The sequence below is a fragment of the Nyctereutes procyonoides genome, unplaced genomic scaffold (assembly GCF_905146905.1).
Source record: "Nyctereutes procyonoides isolate TBG_1078 unplaced genomic scaffold, NYPRO_anot_genome, whole genome shotgun sequence".
NCBI classification, from domain to species: domain Eukaryota; kingdom Metazoa; phylum Chordata; class Mammalia; order Carnivora; family Canidae; genus Nyctereutes; species Nyctereutes procyonoides.
Window position 1 is genome coordinate 82076711 of NW_026575146.1, and position 21212 is coordinate 82097922.

Below are 21212 nucleotides of genomic sequence, written 5' to 3' on the forward strand. Positions count from 1 at the left end.
TAAATTCATGGGAAATGTCTTCCACTTCCTTTTCCCTTTAATGATCGTGAAAAAATATTGACAAAAACTTCTCCCAAAAGTACTGTAATATCTTTTCTAAGAAAAGAGACTCAAGTTCATCATAAAGTCAGATTTTTCTTTTTTTTTTTTTTTAATTTTTATTTATTTATGATAGTCACACACAGAGAGAGAGAGAGGCAGAGACATAGGCAGAGGGAGAAACAGGCTCCATGCACCGGGAGCCCGACGTGGGATTCGATCCCGGGTCTCCAGGATCGCGCCCTGGGCCAAAGGCAGGCGCCAAACCGCTGCACCACCCAGGGATCCCAAAGTCAGATTTTTCTTATAAACATTTTCCCTATAAGGACCACTTCTTTAATAAACTTTAAAAAAACTGTACATGGTAGTCCACATTTTGAATATATCATATTCAATCTTTTTCTTTTCCTATTTAGATATTTTAATTCATTACAATTTCAAAAATCTTCCTTGATTCTTACAGCCTACATTATCTATTACTTATGCATCTGGATGACCTTCTTAGTCTTTATCATCCATCATCCCTAACTGAACACCCTTCCTCAACCCTGACTTGAGGATGCTGAACCATGATGATGTCACTTTGGACAAGTGGTTTTCAATCAGGAGTGATTTTACTCCCCAGAAGATATCTGGCCATGTCTAGAGACAATTTTGGTTATCACAACAGGAGGGAGGGGATATGAGTGTTATAGGCACCTCACTGGTAAAAGGCCAGGGATACTGTCTGATGTTCCACAATGCAGACGACAGCCCCCACAATGAAAGATTCTCTGACTCAAAATATTAATACTCCCAAAGTTGAGAAACCTTGTTATAAACCAGCACATCCTGTAAAATTACACAATGGACTTTGCTCCCGGTATTCTTCTCTCAGGGTTTCTCTCTCAGGGTTTGCTGGAGATGATTCTTGATCTATTTGTAGTTCTGTTCTGATTACCTAATTACCTCCCCACTGGTGAGGGAGAGATTCCTTGCCCTGTATAGTATGAGGTGGCTCAATACCTGACACTGGACAGATGAGACTGACAGCATTTATTAGACATGTATACTCACAGCCCAGGGGAGGAGAACACCACACGTCATGCAGGGCCACACAGGGGTTGCACTCAGGAATGGAGTGAACAAGCAGGGTCTGTGGGAGGCAGGCTTTGTAGTAAAAAGAGGGTAAGGTGTCCCTGATCCCCACAGGAGGATGTGACCGGTTTGTTTGAATAATTCTGTGGGCTGGCAGGGAGGTGAAACCTTCTGATAGGGTGAGGACCAGAAGGGGTTCTGCCTGATAGGAAGGCTAGCCAGGTAGGAGTCTTTTCTGCTGGATAGGGACCATATCTGGCAAGAACAGGGGAACTCATGATTAGGCCTTTGGAGCCATGATAAAGATATCAAGTCACCATATGAAATTTTAAGACTTAGAATATAAGGCACCAATTATATCCCTACTTGATCCACCCAATCCTAAAAGCCTTACGTACATACTGTAAGATCTCAACGCATAACAGAGACTGACACCAGCCAACACTAAATCTCATTTTATGTCCTTGGAAAACTCAAGTCTGTGAAGAAGTCTGGAGTTTTCCCTCTAGGCAGTCAAATAGGACCAAGTTCCCTCCTTCATTAAACCAGAGATCTTCAAGGAAAGTTTTTAAAACAAAGATCTCCCCTTAATATCAATAACTCATTCCTGAATACCAGACATTCTAATAGTACATTATTAAACAGGTATTTATTGCAACTACACTGTACTATACGTCAATTCCAAACCTCCAAGCAGCCTCACATCTCCCTCCAGGATAGAATTATAGTATACATGGGTTGCTCCACATGTACCTTTAGCTTTAGCATTTTCATGGTCTGAATTCACTTTTCTCACTTGCTTTGTGTCTTTCCCCACAATTTCTTCAATACTTCCCCAACTTATTAGAAACTCATTTTATACTACCCAAGAGCTACATGTTAAATAAATACACTATGAAAATGCATTTCTAACCAAAACATAATGGCAGGATAGCTCACATTCTGTATGACGCTCTGACACCTCCATTCTCACCGGCAGCACCAGAAACACACATCCTCTTAATGATATTTGCGTGCGTCTCAAAACATCCGAGGATGGTCCTGATAGTCTACCAATTATATTTGAAATATAACAAGAGTCTCCTGCACATTATTTTTTGTTAAAAAAAGTTATACTGAACTATACAATTTCACTTATTTAAAGTTCTAAAAATAGGCAAAATTTATTTATGGTGTTAGAAGTCAGGACACAGGGATTATATCTGGGCCTGGTGGGCAGGGAGTGACTGAAATGGGGACATCTGAGGTACCACCAATATTCTCTTTCTTGACCTGAGTGCTGCTAGCACAAATGTGCTCAGTGTATGAAAATTCATTCAGCTACACACTTAAGACTTGTGTACTTTTCTCTATGTATGTTACATGTCAATAAAAAGTTCAAAAACTTTGAAAAGATGTCAAATTGTGTATTAGGGACACAAACTTTTCCTACATAAAGCCAGACTAAAAATCATTGTATTCAGAGATATACTTTCTCTGAAGCTTAAGTATTAAAATCAAAAGCTGTTATATTGGAAACTGTTAACAAGGGGACTTTCTGCAGAGAGTGCCTGCATTTTTCTCAAGGCATTTCACTTTTGTTTCCTCATGGCTCTTGTCAGAAGATTCTGTAGCCAGGAGAAGATCCACATTAGTGGAAAAGAGAGAAGGCATGTAGGAAGGACACTCACTGGGCTCTTTGTTCCCAACCCTCATTGGAATGAGAGGAACTAAAGAAAATTCTTGGGTAGAGTTGTGTTAAATAAGAAGTGTCAGGATAAGGAATGGGTATGTATGTACAAATGACATAGAGATCAATAATATTTCAAAAAGGAGAAAAGAACATCAACTTACATAGGCCATGGTTTCAAAATGCAAGAATTGGTTAGTCCTTTTCAAGATTTCTCTGTTGGAGAACTGCAGAATCCAGATAAGCCAGATCTGGAAGAAAAAGAGGCCATGAAACCAAATGTAACCCAGAGATCTCCAAAAGACTTATGTTAATGAGCTTTTTTCTTTTCTATCCCTACTTCCTAACTATTCTCCACAACTATACCCACCCTGATTCCATACTCACAAAAACTAGGAGAGAGTACAAGAAGTGTAAAGAAATCCAAGCCCTAAGGAATCCAGCTGAACACTGATGGATTTGGTATAGAAGCCTGAATACTTAGCAGGAGGACTCCCCGTCTGGCAGTATAGATCTGGTCCTGACACTGGACTCCTCCTCCCTCTAGTACCATCTTGCAGGGCTAAGAAAGGGCCATAACACCATATACAGCCTCTTGAGCCCCTAGGATCCTGCCTGAACCTCTTAAATACGAAGCCTGCAAACAACACAGATTAAGCCTAGCAGCTGCTGCCACTGGCCTTTCCCCAGCCCAAACAACTCACTACTCTGTTTCCCAATCAGGACCTCTCATCCTAGGACATATTTTGCACCTCCTCCCTCTCTTTCAGTTTCCAAATGGGGACAAGGAGATTCATGATCATCACAGTCAGTCAACAACAAACGATCATGGAGAATTGCTACATGGTGGGCATTTCATAGACATCCCCCGATGACCCTCTCAGCACTGCTCTCCTATGCATTACTTTTATTTTTTTTTAAAGATTTTATTTATTCATGACAAACACAGAGACAGAGAGAGAGTCAGAGACACAGGCAGGAGAAGCAGGCTCCATGCAGGGAGCCCGAGGCGGAACTTGATCCCGCGTCTCCAGGATCATACCCCAGGCTGACAGCGGCGCTAAACCACCGGGGCTGCCCTGCTATGCATTTCTTCTCATCTCTCAATACACCAGGAAATCAATGCTCAGGGGTGAAATCATTTGCCCAGATTCAGTTATTAGGTGGCAACGTTCTGTTCTTAGTCCACATTTCTCTAACTAAAAGGTCATCTTGCAACTTTGGTTTTTGCTTCTAAAGACTAGATTTCAATAAATAAATAAACAAACAAATAAATAAATAAATAAATAAATAATAAAGACTAAATTTCTACATCCCTGAGAGGAATCAGAGCAAGGACAATTCACTACAAAATAAAAAAAATCTTTCACAAGACACTAAACCTCACTACTAATTATGGAGATGTGTGCAAGGCACACCAAAAAATTTCACTTTTGGGCAGTCTGGGTGGCTCAGCGGTTTAGCGCCGCCTTCAGCCCAGGGCATGATCCTGGAGGTCCAGGATCGAGTCCCACATCAGGCTCCCTGCATGGAGCCTGCTTCTCCTTCTGCCTGTGCCTGTGCCTGTGCCTGTCTCTCTCTGTGGGTCTCTCATGATTAAATAAGTAAAAATCTTTAAAGAAAAGAGAAAATTTTCACTTTTACAGTGATGGAACTGTGAGGTCTGAAAGACTGATGTCACAGAGTAGCAAAGTCATAAGGAAATGGACACCCTGTTGGTCCAAATTTAGAACTATGTGAAGAAGCATTTAAACGTGATAACCCTAAAGACCTTGTGAGCTAGTTCCCAGAACTTCACTTCTGAGACTAAAGGAACTATTTGCACATGTATATAAAGCTATCTGCAGAGGTACACTGACAGGCATGGTTTACAATGAACAAAAGCTGAAAAGAATCTAATTGGGGAAATGATTAAATAGTAGTGCATCTATACCACTAAAAACCAGGCAAATATTAAAAAGTGATGATGCTGCCCTAATTTTGATGAAATGGATGAAGCCACTGTGTTTATTTTTTTTTTATTTTTTATTTTTTTAGCCACTGTGTTTAAAACAAAAAATCCCATAGGTGCTCAGTGGGTTAAGCGTTGGACTCTTGATCTCAGCTCAGGTCTTGATCTCATGATCATGAGACTGACCCCCTAGCTGGGCTCCATACAAGGTGTGGAGCCTACTTTAAAAAATCAATTAATTAAATAAATAAAAATACAAATAAATAACTAAATAAAGGGCAGCCCCGGTGGCCCAGTGGTTTAGCGCCGCCTTCAGCTCAGGGTGTGATCCTGGAGACCCGGGATCAAGTCCCACGTCAGGTTCCCTGCATGGAGCATGCTTCTCCCTCTGCCTGTCTCTCTCTCTCCTCTCTCTCTGTGTCTGTCATGAATAAATAAATAAAATCTTGGGCAGCCCCTGTGGCTCAGTGGTTTAGCGCCGCCTGCAGCCCAGGGTGTGATCCTGGAGACCCTGGATCGAGTCCTACATCGGGCTCCCAGTGCATGGAGCCTGCTTCTCCCTCTGCCTGTGTCTCTGCCTCTCTCTCTGTGTGTGTCTCTATGAATAAATAAAATCTTAAAAAAAAAAAAATCCTAAAAAAAAAATAAATTCCAACATGTGTGGCAATAAATTCTTGTGACAGAAAAAATAAATCACATGTATGCTAGGAGGACTACTTCAAATGTCTACAGGAACAGCCAGCAACACTCACCACCATATTAAACACAGTGTGAACCTCACAAATACAAATATTCCAAATAAGGCAAAAATTTCCCCATTTCAAGGTTTTTCTTTTAGCCTTCTGTTGAACTGAGAAAAAAAAGCCCAAGATACTCTAAGAACAGCTGTTGTTTTTCCTGAGTGACTTTTTTTATTTACTTTACCTTCTAATTCATGAGCCAAGTCTATTGTTGACTTTGCCCATGTATACTGGAGTACTATCTAGAAACGAATCATAAAAAATGCCTGACTGGGGATGCCTGGGTGGCTCAGCAGTTGAGCGTCTGCCTTTGGTTCAGGATGTGATCCCGTGGTCCTGGTAAGTGTCATCGTCCCCCCCCCCAACAATCAGGCTCCCTGCAGGGGACCTACTTCTCCCTCTGCTTATGTCTCTACCTCTCTCTCTCTCTCTCTCTCAAGAATAAATAGTCTTTAAAAAAAAAAAAAAAAAAAAGCCTGACTGATGTCCTTTAAGTAATGACAGCAGTCTCTTGGCTGCTTCCTTTCACGTCTTCCTGAGAAATAAATTTATTTTATTTCTGAGCCAATCCTTTGGGCTAAGATGCCTATGAAGTCTCCAAGGCCTATTAGATCTCCCTGTTCTACTAATCTGACTTCACATAAAACATCATTAAAATAAAAACTGTGAGGCATTATTAATGATACTGGAATTAAAATAAAATTTAAAAACCACACCCACACAAAAAACTTGTGAGATGTAAGTCTGACCTATGAAATTCATTACCTCCAGACCCCATAGCTTCAGTATAATCTGGACACAAGTTGGTAGTGCTTGCTCTCATCACATTAATATCTTTTCTATCCTAATAGGTTACTGAATAAGGCAGGAAGCATTTTTTTTTAAGTACCCATAATGATGAGACTTGGTATACTGTTATAACTAATTACTAAAACAGCCTTTGGTATGACACTTCCAGGATACAAATCTCAGTTCTGATCTTGGGTATGTTACTTAACTTTTCAGCCTTAGTCACCTCCCATAAAAAAATGGTGATAATTATAGATTCTATCTCAAAAGGTTGTTATAAGGATTAAATAAGACATCATATATAATAAAGCACTTAAAGTAACAAACATTAAATGAAAGCCAGCTGTATCACTGAAGATGAAGAATACTACATACACTTTTCCCCATAATTATTATTTTTTAAAAGATTTTATTTATTTATTCATGTGAGACACAGAGAGACAGAGATATTAGGCAGCGGGAGAAGCAGGCTCCCTATGGGGAGCCCGATGTGGACTAGATCCCAGGACCCCAGGATCACCACCTGAGCCAAAGGCAGATGCTCAACCACTGAGCCACCCAGGCGCCTCTCTTCCCTGTAATTATTAAAGAAAATTCTCTTCTGCTCTTTTCTTCTTCCACAAAATATTTGAGCTTCTCAGCCTTGCTCTCATAATGCTAGCGAAAAAATTTCAAACTTCACATTGATAAGCAATTCCTCCTGATTAACAATTTACAAAAGGGGGTTCATGGATGAATGAAGCAAATGTGGGAAAATCCTCAAATTACTGGATCTAAGTGATGAGAAAAAAATAGAATTACAACATAATAGTGTTGAAAATCTATTGAGCACTAATTATGTATCAAGCATTACCTGAGGACTTTATGGATTCATCTATTCATAGCAATCCTCTGCAGTAGGTTCTAACACTATCCTCTCACAGATGAAGGAACTGTGACACAAAGAGATGAAAGAAATTACCCCAATTTTGCCCAGCTCTAAGTGGCCATTTTAGGACTAGAACACTGGTAATTTAGCTCCATAAACCGCCTCTCATAAGACCACATAAACATCAGGATGACTGGATGGCTCAGCAGTTGAGCATCTGCCTTCAGCTCAGGGCGTGATCCCAGGGTCCTGGGATCTAGTCCCACATCGGGCTCCCTGCATGGAGCCTGCCTCTCTCTCTCTCTGTCTCTCATGAATAAATAAATAAAATCTTTTAAAAAACCAAACACATAAACATATGGCCTGACAACTCATGCTGTCATAAATTTCAAACAATTTCTCGAATTTCTACTAACATCTTCCATTCCCTTCCTTGTTAATAGACCTTTCCTTTAAAAACCTTGTCACAGGGATCCCTGGGTGGCGCAGCGGTTTGGCGCCTGCCTTTGGCCCAGGGCCCGATCCTGGAGACCCGGGATCGAATCCCACATCAGGCTCCCGGTGCATGGAGCCTGCTTCTCCCTCTGCCTGTGTCTCTGCCTCTCTCTCTCTCTCTCTGTATGACTATCATAAATAAATAATAAAAATTAAAAAAATAAAAAAATAAAAACCTTGTCACAAATAAATAAAAATATTAAAAAAAAAAAAAAAAGGGCAGCCCTGGTGGCGCAGCGGTTTAGCGCCGCCTGCAGCCCAGGGCGTGATCCTGGAGACCCTGGATCGAGTCCCACGTGGGGCTCTCTGCGTGGAGCCTGCTTCTCCCTCTGCCTGTGTCTCTGCCTCTCTCTCTCTCTGCACCTCTATGAATAAATAAATAAAAATATTTAAAAATAAAAAATAAAAACCTTGTCACATTACAACTCCTTAAGAGCCTCAAAAGCAGAAAACCCTGTCACCAATCAAACTATCTCCTACCTTTGCCTACTTTTGAATTCAGGGCAGTGGTGAAGATTTAAGACACCTAGCTTATGATTCCAACTAAACTATAATCTTCTCAACAAATCAAATCCTAAAATAAAGCTCCCCAGTTGGTCTCCCTTCAGGAGGTTTCCTAGCAAGCCATCTAAATGATTAGAAAGTTCACAGAAGGAATTCAATGATTGCAAAATGTTTATGTGAATACCCACCTGAGAGGGCAGGAGGTAACTTCATCCATTACCCCTATCATTCTCTGGGAAAGAAGAGCAAAGTGCCAGGCCTATGTATAGGGTATTTCCCATGTTAAAGTCTAACCAGCTAAAGACCACCTGAACAAGCCTGTAATAGGCCAACAAAATCAGATTTATTGACTCGAGAGAGGGAGGAAATTCCACAGGAAGGGTTGGAATGCAATGCAGGAGGAGAAGAAAAGCTCTTTTGTGAAAGGCTGAGTTCCAACTGAAGGACTGAAGATGTATGGGAAGCAGGAACAATTCTGGAACGGTTGCGGTTTTCAAGTTGAGACTAGGAGAGGCAGGGATTAATTGGAGATTAAATGTTATCTTGAAGGGAGGGTCATTTAGCAATTGGGTATCTCCAGTAAGAAAACAAAAAATGGCAAAGCGAGTCTGGAGCATCACTGGTAAAAACAGCTGTTACCTCTCAAAGAGGGAGTTATTACAGCATTTTACAATTGCTGCATGAAACACTATTAATTTTGCAGCGGGCTATATATCTCTCTCTTCTCTCCCAGCGTGATTAATGCAAGGGCTGATTTTTCTATTTTCAGTCCGCACTGATTTTCATTTTCCCAGGAGATGCAAATGCTTCCAGGTCCAGAATAATAAAAGTTACAATTTCACGGAAGAAAATACAAATGGACATACGAGTGGTTATCTCCTCCATTCTCTCTCCTTCCTAAAGATCAGCAGGATTGGGGGGAAAGAGACGGGAATCCTGAAGCGCTGAGCCTTTCTGGGAGCTCAGCCCGGCCTGGCTAACTCAGAACACACCCCCGCTACCACACTTGCTCGCACCGTCCACCACGCACATACCCCGAGGCAACTAAGAGGGAGTCCGGGGTAAAGCTCAGCCTTCCCAGAATCAGAGAAAGGCCGAGTACAAAGGCCAAGTCTGGAATCTGTCTCCCACGTCGCGGCAGTTTCCTTACAAGGGAGCCCTGATGAAGCTGTGGTTCGCAGAGCTGCAGGTCTCAAGCCTGCGTCTTTTTGTTGGGGGCCTTCACCCTGGGGTTCATACATACAACTCGGAGCCATTCTGGGCCGAGGAACTGGTGCAGCCCTGAAGCGGAAAGGGAAAGGACGCCTCGGGGCACCCAATGCCCAGTCAGCGTCACAAAATCCACAGTCGGTGCTACCCGGTTCACACATAGGCCCGCGCCGCCCCCGCGCCGCCCCCGCGCCCATTTCCTCAATGCACGCGACCAACTCACCTCTCCTAGCCGACACCAGCAAGAAAGCCGGAAGGAAACTAGGAGCAGAGGCCTGTGGGAAATGTAGTCTTCGGTAGGGAGGGACCGGCCCCGCCCAAAATTGCCGGGCGGAGTGCGCAAGCGCACGTGCTAGCTGGTGATGGGGGAGACGGCTGGGGGGCTCTTGGGTTTTGAGGTTGGGCTACCGGGAGAGGGGCTTCAAGGCTGCCCGGGAATGAAGGAAGCGCATTCTGGGAGGTTGGCTTCGTGTTTGTCGCTGAAGAAGCCCTGCTATGACTAAGAAAGAAGTCTTGACACCGGCAGGGACATAATATACGTCCTAGGCGCACAGCAGGTGCTCAGTATACATGCCCACTTAGACTGTGGATATACGTCAAGTATTCAATAAAAAATCCTCAAACCATAGCCGATCGGGGATCAGATGACAAATAAAGGTCGCTCGTGCTTGCTCGAGCCCCCTCCTTCCCTTCCTCCTCTCAGTTTTTTTCTCCTTCTTGCAGCTGTGAACAGATGGTTCTATGAATTAGTGTTAGGTTACGGTGATGGATAAAAGTCGCCCGCCACACACACCCTATGGGCCATTTCTCTTTTCTCAGTTTCAGTTACTAGCCCTCACCTGCCATCCCCAAACAGACATTCCTCCTTTGGGGAGATAGATGGTCAATAGTAGCCTAAGGCTGTGTCACAATGTGTACATCATTCACCTCCCTTCCTCACATTATTAGGCATTTTATCAGCTCACATCACAAGAAGAAGGATAAGTACAGCACAAGATATTTTGGGAAAGAGAACACATTCACATAACTCTTGTTATATTGCAAACTTTCGCAATGTACAGTATATTGTTATATTTCATTATTATTTCTCTTAACATCTAACTGTGCCTAATTTATAAATTAAACTTTATTATAGTATGTATGTATAGAAAAAAAAACAGTATATACAAGGTTAAGTACTATCTACCTTTCCAGGCAACCTCTGAGGGTCTTGAGATGTGTCCTCTGATGATCAGGGAGGACTAATGAATTGTCATTTAAGTGTCCTTTATCCTTACCGATTTTTAAAAATCTAGTAATTAGAGGTATGAGAGAAGTGTGCCTATTGCTGTTTTCCCTTTAGTTCCATCAGGTTTTGCTTCATGTATTTTCAAGTTCTGTTAAGTACATATACTTACACTGTTTTTTTTTTTTCCTCATGAAGATTGAAAAGTGAACATTAGGAAGAGTATCCTCAGGGGCACCTGGGTGGCTCAGGTCTTGATACTGGGGTCCTGGGCTCGAGTCCTGCATCAGGCTACCCGTGGGGAGCCTGCTTTTCCCTCTGCCTATGTCTCTGCCTCTGTGTGTGTGTGTCTCATGAATAAATAAAATCTTTTAAAAATATCTTCAGAAGGGACGCCTGGGTGGCTCAGGGGTTGAGCACCTGCCCCTGGCTCAGGGCGTGATCCCCGGGTCCCAGGATCGAGACCCACATCGGGCTCCCTGCATGGAGCCTGCTTCTCCCTCTGCCTACGTCTCTGCCTTTCTCTCTGTGTGTCTTTCATGAATGAATAAATAAAATCTTTTTAAAAAATATCTTCAGAAGTCTTTAGTGAGTAATCATTGAATTTGTCATGTATTGCGTTCATTCAGGAAAGGAATGGGATAAGCCCACCAAGACTTATCCAGCACTGCAGCATCCTCCCCATCTCAAATATTTTGATACCATGGTTAATAGATGGAAGAATTTGTTCTCCTCTCAAGAATATAAAACTTAAAAAAAAGAATATAAAGCTTTAGAAATAATTAGAAAATGTCAATGCCAATCTTATTCTAATTTTGCAAATAGGAGAATATATGTGAAGTAGGAGATACATGAAAACTACAATTCTGGGTTTGTCTATTTCTCCCTTTAATTGGTTTAGTTTTTGCTTCATGTATTTTTGAAGCTATATTATCTAGTATATACACATTTATGATTGTGTGTCATCCCAATGAATTGACCCTTCTATTATGAAACATTTCTCTATGTCTTGTCTTAACCTCTATTTTATCTAGTATTAGTATAGTTGCTCTAGTTTTCTTACGCTTACTGATTGGCTGATATATTTTTCCATTTTTCCCCCTTGAATCTACCTGTGGTTTTATATTTAAAATATGTTTATGATAGATATCGTGTAATCTGGGTTTCAAATTTTTTATCCAGTATGAGTCTTTGGGTTTTCACTGAAATACTTACACTTATTTTGTCATACTATTGTCATACATATTTCAGCTACATATATTATAAACCCACTATATAGTGTTGCATTATTTTACTTTAAACAGTATGTATATTAATAAAATTTAAAGAAGAAAACAAATTTTATATTTACCCATATGTTGACCATATCTGATGTTTTTCCTTCCATCCTGTTGGGACTGTATTTTCATCTAAAGTCAATTATCTTCAAGCTGAAGAATTTCCTTTACCATTTTCTTTCAAAGATTTTATTTATTGAGAGAGAGCAAGCCAGGGGAAAAGCAGAGTGAGAGGGAGAGGCAGGGGCTCAATCCCAGAACTCTGGGATCAGGCATGACCTGAGTCAAAGGCAGACAGATGCTTAACCAACTGAGCCTCGCAGGAGCCCAACCTTTACCATTTTCTAAACTGCAGTTCTGCTAGTTGTAATCCAAATTTTCGTTTGAAATTATCTTTATTTCATCTTCATTTTAAAAGCATATTTTTCTCTGGCGATACAATTCTGAATTGACATACTTTTCTTTAGTTCTTTTTTTAAAAAGATTTTTCTTTCTTTCTTTGAGTGAGCAAGAGAGAGCTCGAGCAGAGGAAGGGGCAGAGGGGGAAGCAGACTCCCCTTCTGAGCAGGGAACTGGAATGGGGCTGGATTCCAGCAGCCTGAGATCTCCACCTGAGCCCAAGGCACACTTAACCAACTAAGCCACCCAGGCACCACTACTTTTCTTTAGTTCTTTAAAGATGTTATTCTATTGTCTTTTGGCTACTATTGTTTCTAATTAAGTCAGCATTATTCATATTTTTGTTCCCCAATATTTTATGTATGGTTTTTCTCCAACTGATTAAAAGATTTTCTATTGTTGAATTTTGGTGGTTTTGGTCATAGTTTTTGTTCTCTCCACATTCTGTCAATCCTCTCATTCTGGATCTCTAGTTATGAGTCTTGTTTCATAAATACCTTTATTTTTTTTTAATCTGAAGTACAAAGAGGACTTGATCCCAGGACCCCTGTGATCTTTTGGCATATTTTATTTTATTTTTTATTTTTTTTAAAAGATTTTATTTTATTTTTTTTATTTTTTTTTTTTTATGATAGTCACACAGAGAGAGAGAGAGGCAGAGACACAGGCAGAGGGAGAAGCAGGCTCCATGCACTGGGAGCCCGACGTGGGACTCGATCCCGGGCCTCCAGGATCGCGCCCTGGGCCAAAGGCAGGCGCCAAACCGCGGCGCCACCCAGGGATCCCTTAAAGATTTTATTTATTTATTCATGACAGACACACACAGAGAGAGAGGCAGAGACACAGGCAGAGGGGGAAGAAGGCTCCACGCAGGGAGCCCGACGTGGGACTCTGGGACTCGATCCGGCATCTCCAGGATCACACCCCGGGGTTAAGGTGGTGCTAAACCTCCGAGCCACCCGGGCTGCCCCTTTTGACATATTTTAATCACTTTTTGAGCACTTCTCTACTTTCCACCCCCACAAAATGTTCCAAACCCATCTTGTATTTTCTCTACTGGTGTTCCTTGGATCTGGGTGCTAGATATTCTTATTGGTACTGGGATGCCATTTCTTCCTTGTCCTTTGCTAGAAAACACACACACACACACACACACACACACACACACTCACACACACACACCTATGTGTATTTCTATATTTATCTACTTAAAAATATCATGGGGGTGCCTGGTTGGCTAAGCTGATAGAGGATCCCACTCTTGATCTTGGGGTGGTGAGTTTGAGCCCCACATTGGGTGTAAAGGTTACTTAAGTCAAAAATATGACTTTATAGTGATAGCTCCAATTCCAACCCAGCATCACAGCCTCCCCTCCCTATTGCAACGTCCTTCTCCAGCAGTAATAAAGTTTGCTCGCATTATATTAGCTTACTCCCACAATATACTTTTTTTGCTTGATTCTAGAATATATGAAGTAGTAGTTTCAGAATTGCTGAATCACTGTATAATCAGTCCTACTAGCTAATTTGTTTACAGGGTTTTTTTGTTTGTTTTGCTTTTAGCTTGAGGGAATATGGTCATATTGTCTTTCAAAAGTTGCTTAGGTGAAGGGCACCTGGCTGGCTCAGTTGGTAGAACATGTGATTCTTAATCTTGGGGTGACAAGTTCAAGCCCTATATTGGATGTAGAGCTTTTTATTTTTTTAATTTTATTTTTCTTTATTTATTCACAAGAGACACACAGAGAGAGAGGCAGAGACATAGGCAAAGGGAGAAGCAGGCTCCCTCTAGTATACAGAAAGATATACTAGAGAAGTGTCACCTCCCCATCCCTTCGTGGACTAAAATTTCCTATATTTTTGGGTCTATTTGTAGACTTTCTGTTCTATTCCACTGGTCTGTTCAGGCATGAGTTCTGCATCATTTTGATTATAGGGATTTTTTAGTATTTTTATCTGGTAGGACTAGGACCCCTTTGTAGCTTTTCAGTGTTAACCTGGCTATTCTTTTTTTTTTTAAGATTTTATTTATTTATTCATGAGAGACACAGAGAGAGAAAGGCAGAGACACAGGCAGAGGGATAAGCAGGCTCCATGCAGGAAGCCTGATGTAGGACTCAAACCCAGGACTCCAGGATCACGCCCTCAGCCAAAGGCAGATGCTCAACCACTGAGCCATGCAGGCATCCCTAACCTGGCTATTCTTGCATAAAACCTGTACTGCTACCACTATGGATACTCTACATACTTCAAATGAAATGACCAACTGAATTGTCCCTCTCTGGTAATTCTCCTTCCCAATATTTTTTCTCTTCATGGCCCTTATCAGAAATGAAGTTTTCTTAGTTAGGTACATAGTAGTTGTCGGTTTCCCAGATTTTCCTGGAGATTGGAAATCTTGTCTTCAATATTCACTAGCATATTGGCAAAGGCTAGAGAGCACTCCATGGCACACTGTTTTCCTCTAAAGCCTTTGCTTGGGCAGCCCCAGTGGCTTAGCGGTTTAGCGCCGCCTTCAGCCCAGGGCATGATCCTTGGAGACCTGGGATCAAGTCCCATGTTGGGCTCCCTGCATGGAGCCTGCTTCTCCCTCTGCCTGTGTCTCTGCCTCTCTCTCTCTCTCTCTCTGTCTGTCTCTCATGAATGAATAAATAAAATCTTAAAAAAAAAAAAAAGAACTAATCTTTGGGGATCCCTGGGTGGCGCAGCGGTTTGGCGCCTGCCTTTGGCCCAGGGCGCGATCCTGGAAACCCGGGATCAAATCCCACATCGGGCTCCTGGTGCATGGAGCCTGCTTCTCCCTCTACCTATGTCTCTGCCTCTCTCTCTCTCTCTCTGTGACTATCATAAATAAATAAAAATTTAAAAAAAAATAAAGCCTTTGCTTTACGTTTTACAATTAGATCACCAAAGCACCTGGAATTTATATGTGTGTGGTGTGGGGTAAGGGCCAAGATTAATTTTTTATCATTATGGAAATGCGACTGACCCAGTGGTATTTATTGAAAAGACTGCTATATTGCAACCATATTGCAAGGAACCTTTGTCATAAATTAGATAACCACATATATGTAGGTCTATTTCAAGGATGTTTATTTTGTTCCATTGGTCTATTTGTCCATTCTTATACTAATACCATACTGCCTTAATGACCAAAGGACAATTTATTACACTAAAAATCGAAGGAGAAAAACATTATATCAGTGTGACAAAATATCATCTGATAATATTTTGCAGGCATTTCTAATAAAAAAGTTAATTAGGGGGTCACCTGGGTGGCTCAGTCAGTTAGGTATCTGCTTTGGCTCAGGTCATGATCCCAGGGTCCTGGGATTAAACTCCACATCAGGCTCCCTGCTCAGCAGCAAGCCTGCTTTTTCCTCTCCCTCTGCCTGCAGCTCCCCATGCTTGTGCTTGTTCGCTCTCTCTCTCTCTCTCTCTCTGTGAAATAAATAATTTTTTAAAAATATTTTAAAAAAGAAGTTGGGATCCCTGGATGGCACAGTGGTTTGGCGCCTGCCTTTGGCCCAGGGCGCGATCCTGGAGACTCGGGATCGAATCCCACGTCGGGCTCCCGGTGCATGGAGCCTGCTTCTCCCTCTGCCTATGTCTCTGCCTCTCTCTCTCTGTGTGTGTGGGTAGTGGATGTTTGTTTGTTTTTTGGATTTTTTTTGGGTTAGTGGGTTGGGTTGGTTTCATTGGGTGAGTGTGGTTTGGAGGGGGGTCAGCTTTCCGGAGTTACTTTCTTGGTCTCGTTGGGGCGTACTTTGTTTGAGGGGATTTACTTCGTTTGGCGTGCTATGATAACGTTGCCAATTTCTTATTCTGGATGATTCTTTATCTCTCCGATTTAATAAATGGACCACTTATTACTGCTCATCTGAATCGGGTAGCCTAAATCGCACTCTTTTTTTATAAATTGGTTGCTGGGAGGGTTCGGAGGTCAGTGTATTCATTGGTGAGTGTTTTTTTGGTGGGGGTTTTGTGGGTGTGTTGTTGGTTTGGGTGGTTGGCTGTATGTGGATTATTTTGGGGTTTGGGGTATAGTGTCTGGGGCTCCTGTTATAACTGATGTGTATGCAACTTGAGGGGTGTTTTGCAAGAGGGGTATTACTTAGTGGGTATTGGAGGTTAATTGCTAGCATGACCACATAGGCTCATATGAAATAATTTTTTAATAAAAAAGGAATGCATAGGCAAAAGACATGAATTAGTAAAGTATGGTGTTTATCAATAAACAGATATGTAAATATGCTCAACTCACTATAAAGCACATTCCAAAGTGGAAATATAAGGAAATAATACTTAATTGGTTGGAGGACTTGTAAATTGGCACAACAGTGATGTTCTCCACTGCAATTTCAATGAGGTTGAAAATGTATATAACCTGTGACTGAGCAATCTCACATTTTGATAAATGCTTCAGAGAAACTTTTGTTTATGGATAGCAAGAAACACAGATATTCAATATTTTTCAGCACGAAATTATATATAATTTAAATATTGATCATTCAGAGGCCTAAATATATATGGTATATTTATATAAAGAATATGGTTAGGGTAGCCCCGGTGGCGCAGCGGTTTAGCGCCGCCTGCAGCCCAGGGCGTGATCCTGCAGACCCTGGATCGAGTCCGACGTCAGGCTCTCTGCATGGAGCCTGCCTCTGCCTGTGTCTCTGCCTTTCTCTTTCTCTCTGTGTCTCTATGAATAAATAAAATCTTTAAAAAAATTTAAAAAATAAAATAAAATAAAGAATATGGTTAGAGGACAGCCCGGGTGGCTCAGCGGTTTAGCACCGCCTTCAGCCCAGGGCGTGATCCTGGAGACCTGGGATCGAGTCCCACATCGGGCTCCATGCATGGAGCCTGCTTCTCCCTTTGCCTGCGTCTCTGCCTGTGTGTGTGTGTGTGTGTGTGTGTGTGTGTGTGTGTGTCTCATGAATAAATAAGTAAAATATTAAAAATAATAATATGGTTAGGGTTTTGTTTTGTTTTGTTTTCCTAATGAAAATACCACTTAGGGCAGCCCCGGTGGCGCAGCGGTTTAGCGCCGCCTGCAGCCCAGGGCGTGATCCTGGAGACCTTGGATCGAGTCCCACATCGGGCTCCCTGCATGGAGCCTGCTTCTTCCTCTGCCTGTGTCTCTGCCTCTCTCTCTCCCTCTCTGTGTCTCTATGAATAAATAAATAAAATCTTAAAAAAAAAGAAAAGTACCACTTAAAATTCAAAAAACGCAAGCAGCTGACTGGATAACATAATTTGAATTGCTTTCCTTGCCATACAGATAACCATACACCTGTCATAATACTGACATTTCCATCCTTGAAGCCACTCCTCTGGTTATGGCAAATATCTGCCAAACTGGAATCACATCTGCCATAGGTATTTGGAACGGGAATTCTATGTAGAATTCTATGTATGTCTGAGATACACTCAGATACACTGAGTTAAACTTTTTTTGATAGTCTTTTGTTAGGTACTTCATGTGAATTTGTTCCCTCGAGAAATATAGTATACAGAACTCCCATGCTTGTTTTACCACATAATTATTTTCTTCCCTTATCATTAAAGTACTAGTGTTTTGGGGTGCCTGGCTGGCTAAGTTGGTAGAACATGTGCCTCTTGAGCCCAGGTTGTGAGTTCAAGGCCAACGTTGGGTTTGGATTGCTTAAAAAGTAAAAAAAATAAATAAATAAAAAATAAAATCTGTTTTGTGGAACATACTTTCAGAAATTTTAAGTTAATGTACTGTCTCCAGAAGACCTCTGTTAACATGAAAATCATACAAGGCAGGAGAAACATATTGACCTATTAGTGAAAACTAATTTTATTATACTTCTTAAAATACATTTTTTTGTGTTGCATTTTTCTCTAACATTGCATATACTGTTTTCAAATTAAAAACAATTTGAAATCATGAATGGGTCTTGTTATTCTAGATGAATAATTATTCAATAACGTCTGCCCAATCTGAGCAAAGTGGACTTGGAAGTACAAGTTTTAATGTAGGGTGGCTCAGTTTTAATGTAGGTAACGCCTGGGTGGCTCAGTGGTTGAGGTCTACCTTTGGTTCAGGGCCTGATCCCAGAGTCCTGGGATCAAGTCCCACATGGGGCTTCCTGACTGGAGCCTGCTTCTTCCTCTGGCTGTCTTTGCCTTCTCTCTGTGTCTCTCATGAATAAATAAAATTTAAAAGAAAAACAAAACAAAACAAAACAAAAAAAACAGGGCAGCCCGGGTGGCTCAGTGGTTTAGCACCGCCTTTGGCCGGGGCCTGATCCTGGAGACCTGGAATCGAGTCCCACGTCGGGCTCCCTGCATGGAGCCTGCTCCTCTCTGCCTGCGTCCCTGCCTCTTGCTCTGTGTCTTTCATGAATAAATAAAATATATTTTTTTAAAAAGTCTTAATGTAGGACTATAATAAGATCTTTAATAAGATCTTATTTTGTGGAAGGTACTAATTTTTGTGTCAAATGCCAACTTTTCATATCTGTTGTTGTTCATTCCTTTTTAAAAGTTGATCAAGCTAAGATAAATGAGAATAAAAGAAACAACCTAAGAGATATTGAAGTGTATAATGCCATTTTTTTCCAATATGGTTACATTGCTCAAACTAAAATCTGTATACCTAATTAAATCACAACATGTCAGGTCCCTGGATATTCCTGTTAAATTGTTTTATGTTTTATAATTATTTTAATAGACTGAACGATTTACTGAACTTTATTTGGAATGCTTGTGTTTATTGTAAGTGATACTGGTCCAGGTTTTGCTTTCTAGGGGCTATCCTCATTTAATTATATTGTTGAGATATGAGATTATTTGCCTTATAGAATGATGTAGTAGAATTTTGTTAGAGGATATCCTTTTTTTTTTAAGATTTAATTTATTTATTCATGAGAGACACAGGGAAGCAGAGACATGAGGAACTCAAACCCAGGACCCCGGGATCATGACCTGACCCAAAAGGCAGACGCTCAACCACTGAGCCACCAGGTGCCCTGAGGCTATCTATTCTTTAAACCTTTTTATTTCCTGTAAAACTACTGATATTATTTTTAAATAAATTAATAAAAAATGAATTAAAAAAAAGAAAAAAACAACTGCCTGTTATACAAAAGGCACTCTGGATGGGGACAGAGTGGTATATAAGACAAACACTAGTTCCTCAATCCAAGTTTCCTAATTGCATTAAGGTTATTAATTTCTTAACAAGTAGACCTTTGGTGATTTCCCACAAATTTTTCTTTTTTTTAAGATTTTATTTATTTATTCATGAGAGACACACAGAGAGAGAGGCAGAGACAGGGGCAGAGAGAGAAGCAGGCTCCATGCAGGGAGCCCGATATGGGATTTGATCCTGGGTCTCCAGGATCAGGACCTGAGGCAAAGGCAGATGCTTAATTAATGAGCCACCCAGGGGTCCCTCCCACAAAATTTCATTTGTAGGCATCAAATTATCATCACCGAGTGGTCTAAATTTTCAGATTTCATTTTTTTAAAGATTTTAAAAGTTTATTCATGAGAGAGGCAGAGACATAGGCAAGAGGAAGAAGCAGGCTACCTGTGGGGAGCCAATGCAGGATTCAATCCCAGGACCCTGGAGCATGCCCTGAGCTGAAGGCAGCAGATGCCCAACCACTGAACCACTCATATGTCCCTAGATTTAATTTTCTATTTAAGAAAAGCTTACTATAGAAATTTTCAAATATGTGCACGAATAGTAGGGATAGCACAGTAAACCCTATGTACTTTTTTTTTTTTTAGAGAAAATTTGTATTTATTTATTTATTTATTTATTTATTTATTTATTTATTTATTTTAAATTTGTGTTTAATGGTAAAGCTTAATACACTCCAGCACCAGGCATGGCCTGAAGTCGAAGCAGCAGGAACGGGTAGGTGACCCTCACGGAGCTTCACATGGTGAAGAGGATGAGGAAGGCAACCATCAAACAGAAGAGCCCAAAGGCCTCAGACAGGGCAAAGTTCAGAATGGCATAGGAGAAGAGCTGCTGCTCGAGAGACGGGTTCCTGGCATAGCCAATGATCAAGCTGCTAAACACTGTCCCCAATACCAGCCCCTGAACCAGCTACACCAACTGTGGCAGCCCAAGTGCCAATAAACTTGGCTGCTGTGTCAATGTCCCAGAAGACAACACTGGTCTGGAACTCCTGTCGGGCCACATGGAGTGGGGAGCTGCTTTAGGATAGCTGTTTAGGTGGGATCTCTGGCCTACTCAAGAAGGAGGCAAAGGCCTGATTAGATCCCTGGTACAGCAGAGGATCAGAGCCGGAGGAATGAGTAATGCCCCGGTGGTCTGCATTTTCTCAGTCTGCACTCCCACAGCCCTGCGGCCCCTAATCCGACCACAGCATTTGCCTGGCTCAAAGTGTCAAACCCTATGTACTTAGCATACCCCCACACCCATGCCATCATCATGCCTAAAAAAATGAACAATTGCTTAATATATTCCACACTGTTTTCACAACGATCTAAAAATTTTTTTTTCAGCTATCCAAATCAGAATGGTATTGACTATATCTTCTTATTTTCTGTAAGCTTATGCTCTGGCATTTGGGGACTTGATTCTGGACAGGCTATCCTTCTCAGGGGTAGCAAATTCCTAGAAATAGCCAACAACCTTTTTTTTCCCTTTCTTGCTTTTTTTTTTTTAGAGAGAGGAGAGGGTTGAGGAGCAGTGGGGAGGTGTAAGGGGAGAGGCAGACAGAGAATCTTAAGTATGCTACATACCCAGCGCAGAGCCAGACACAGGGTTGGATCTCACAATCCTGAGATCATGACCTGAGCTGAAATTAAGAGCCAGATGTTTAACCAATTGAGCCACTGAGGTGCCCCAAACAACTCTTCTGATACCATGCCTTTGATTTACAAACCAGCTAACCAAAGCCCCAACTGTTTCCTTTATCAAACTCTCACAAACCAAGCCAATATTCCTCCTGTCCAAAT

The 21212-nt window shown here is 41.4% G+C and overlaps 1 protein-coding gene and 1 pseudogene across 6 annotated transcripts in view; both read right to left on the reverse strand.

Moving 5' to 3' along the window:
- The window catches only part of ZFP14 (ZFP14 zinc finger protein), a 30085-nt gene extending 20491 nt beyond the window's left edge, over nt 1-9594 (reverse strand). For 3 of the 6 annotated variants that reach the window (XR_008662536.1, XM_055310690.1, XM_055310686.1), the window contains exons 1-2: nt 9565-9594; nt 1096-3036 (exon numbers count right to left, since the gene is read on the reverse strand). Coding sequence is in view for 5 of the 6 variants with exons in the window: in XM_055310690.1 (XP_055166665.1) it covers nt 1096-1125 (30 nt within the window). In the remaining variant the exon portion in view is untranslated. Of the gene's footprint in view, nt 1-1095; nt 3037-7118; nt 7198-8320; nt 8815-9564 lie in introns of those variants that run through there. The other 3 variants (XM_055310687.1, XM_055310688.1, XM_055310689.1) reach the window with 3 other exon arrangements.
- A 10542-nt stretch (nt 9595-20136) lies between these two features.
- LOC129500361 (ATP synthase F(0) complex subunit C1, mitochondrial-like) lies at nt 20137-20712 on the reverse strand (annotated as a pseudogene).
- Between the last annotated feature and the right edge of the window lie 500 nt (nt 20713-21212).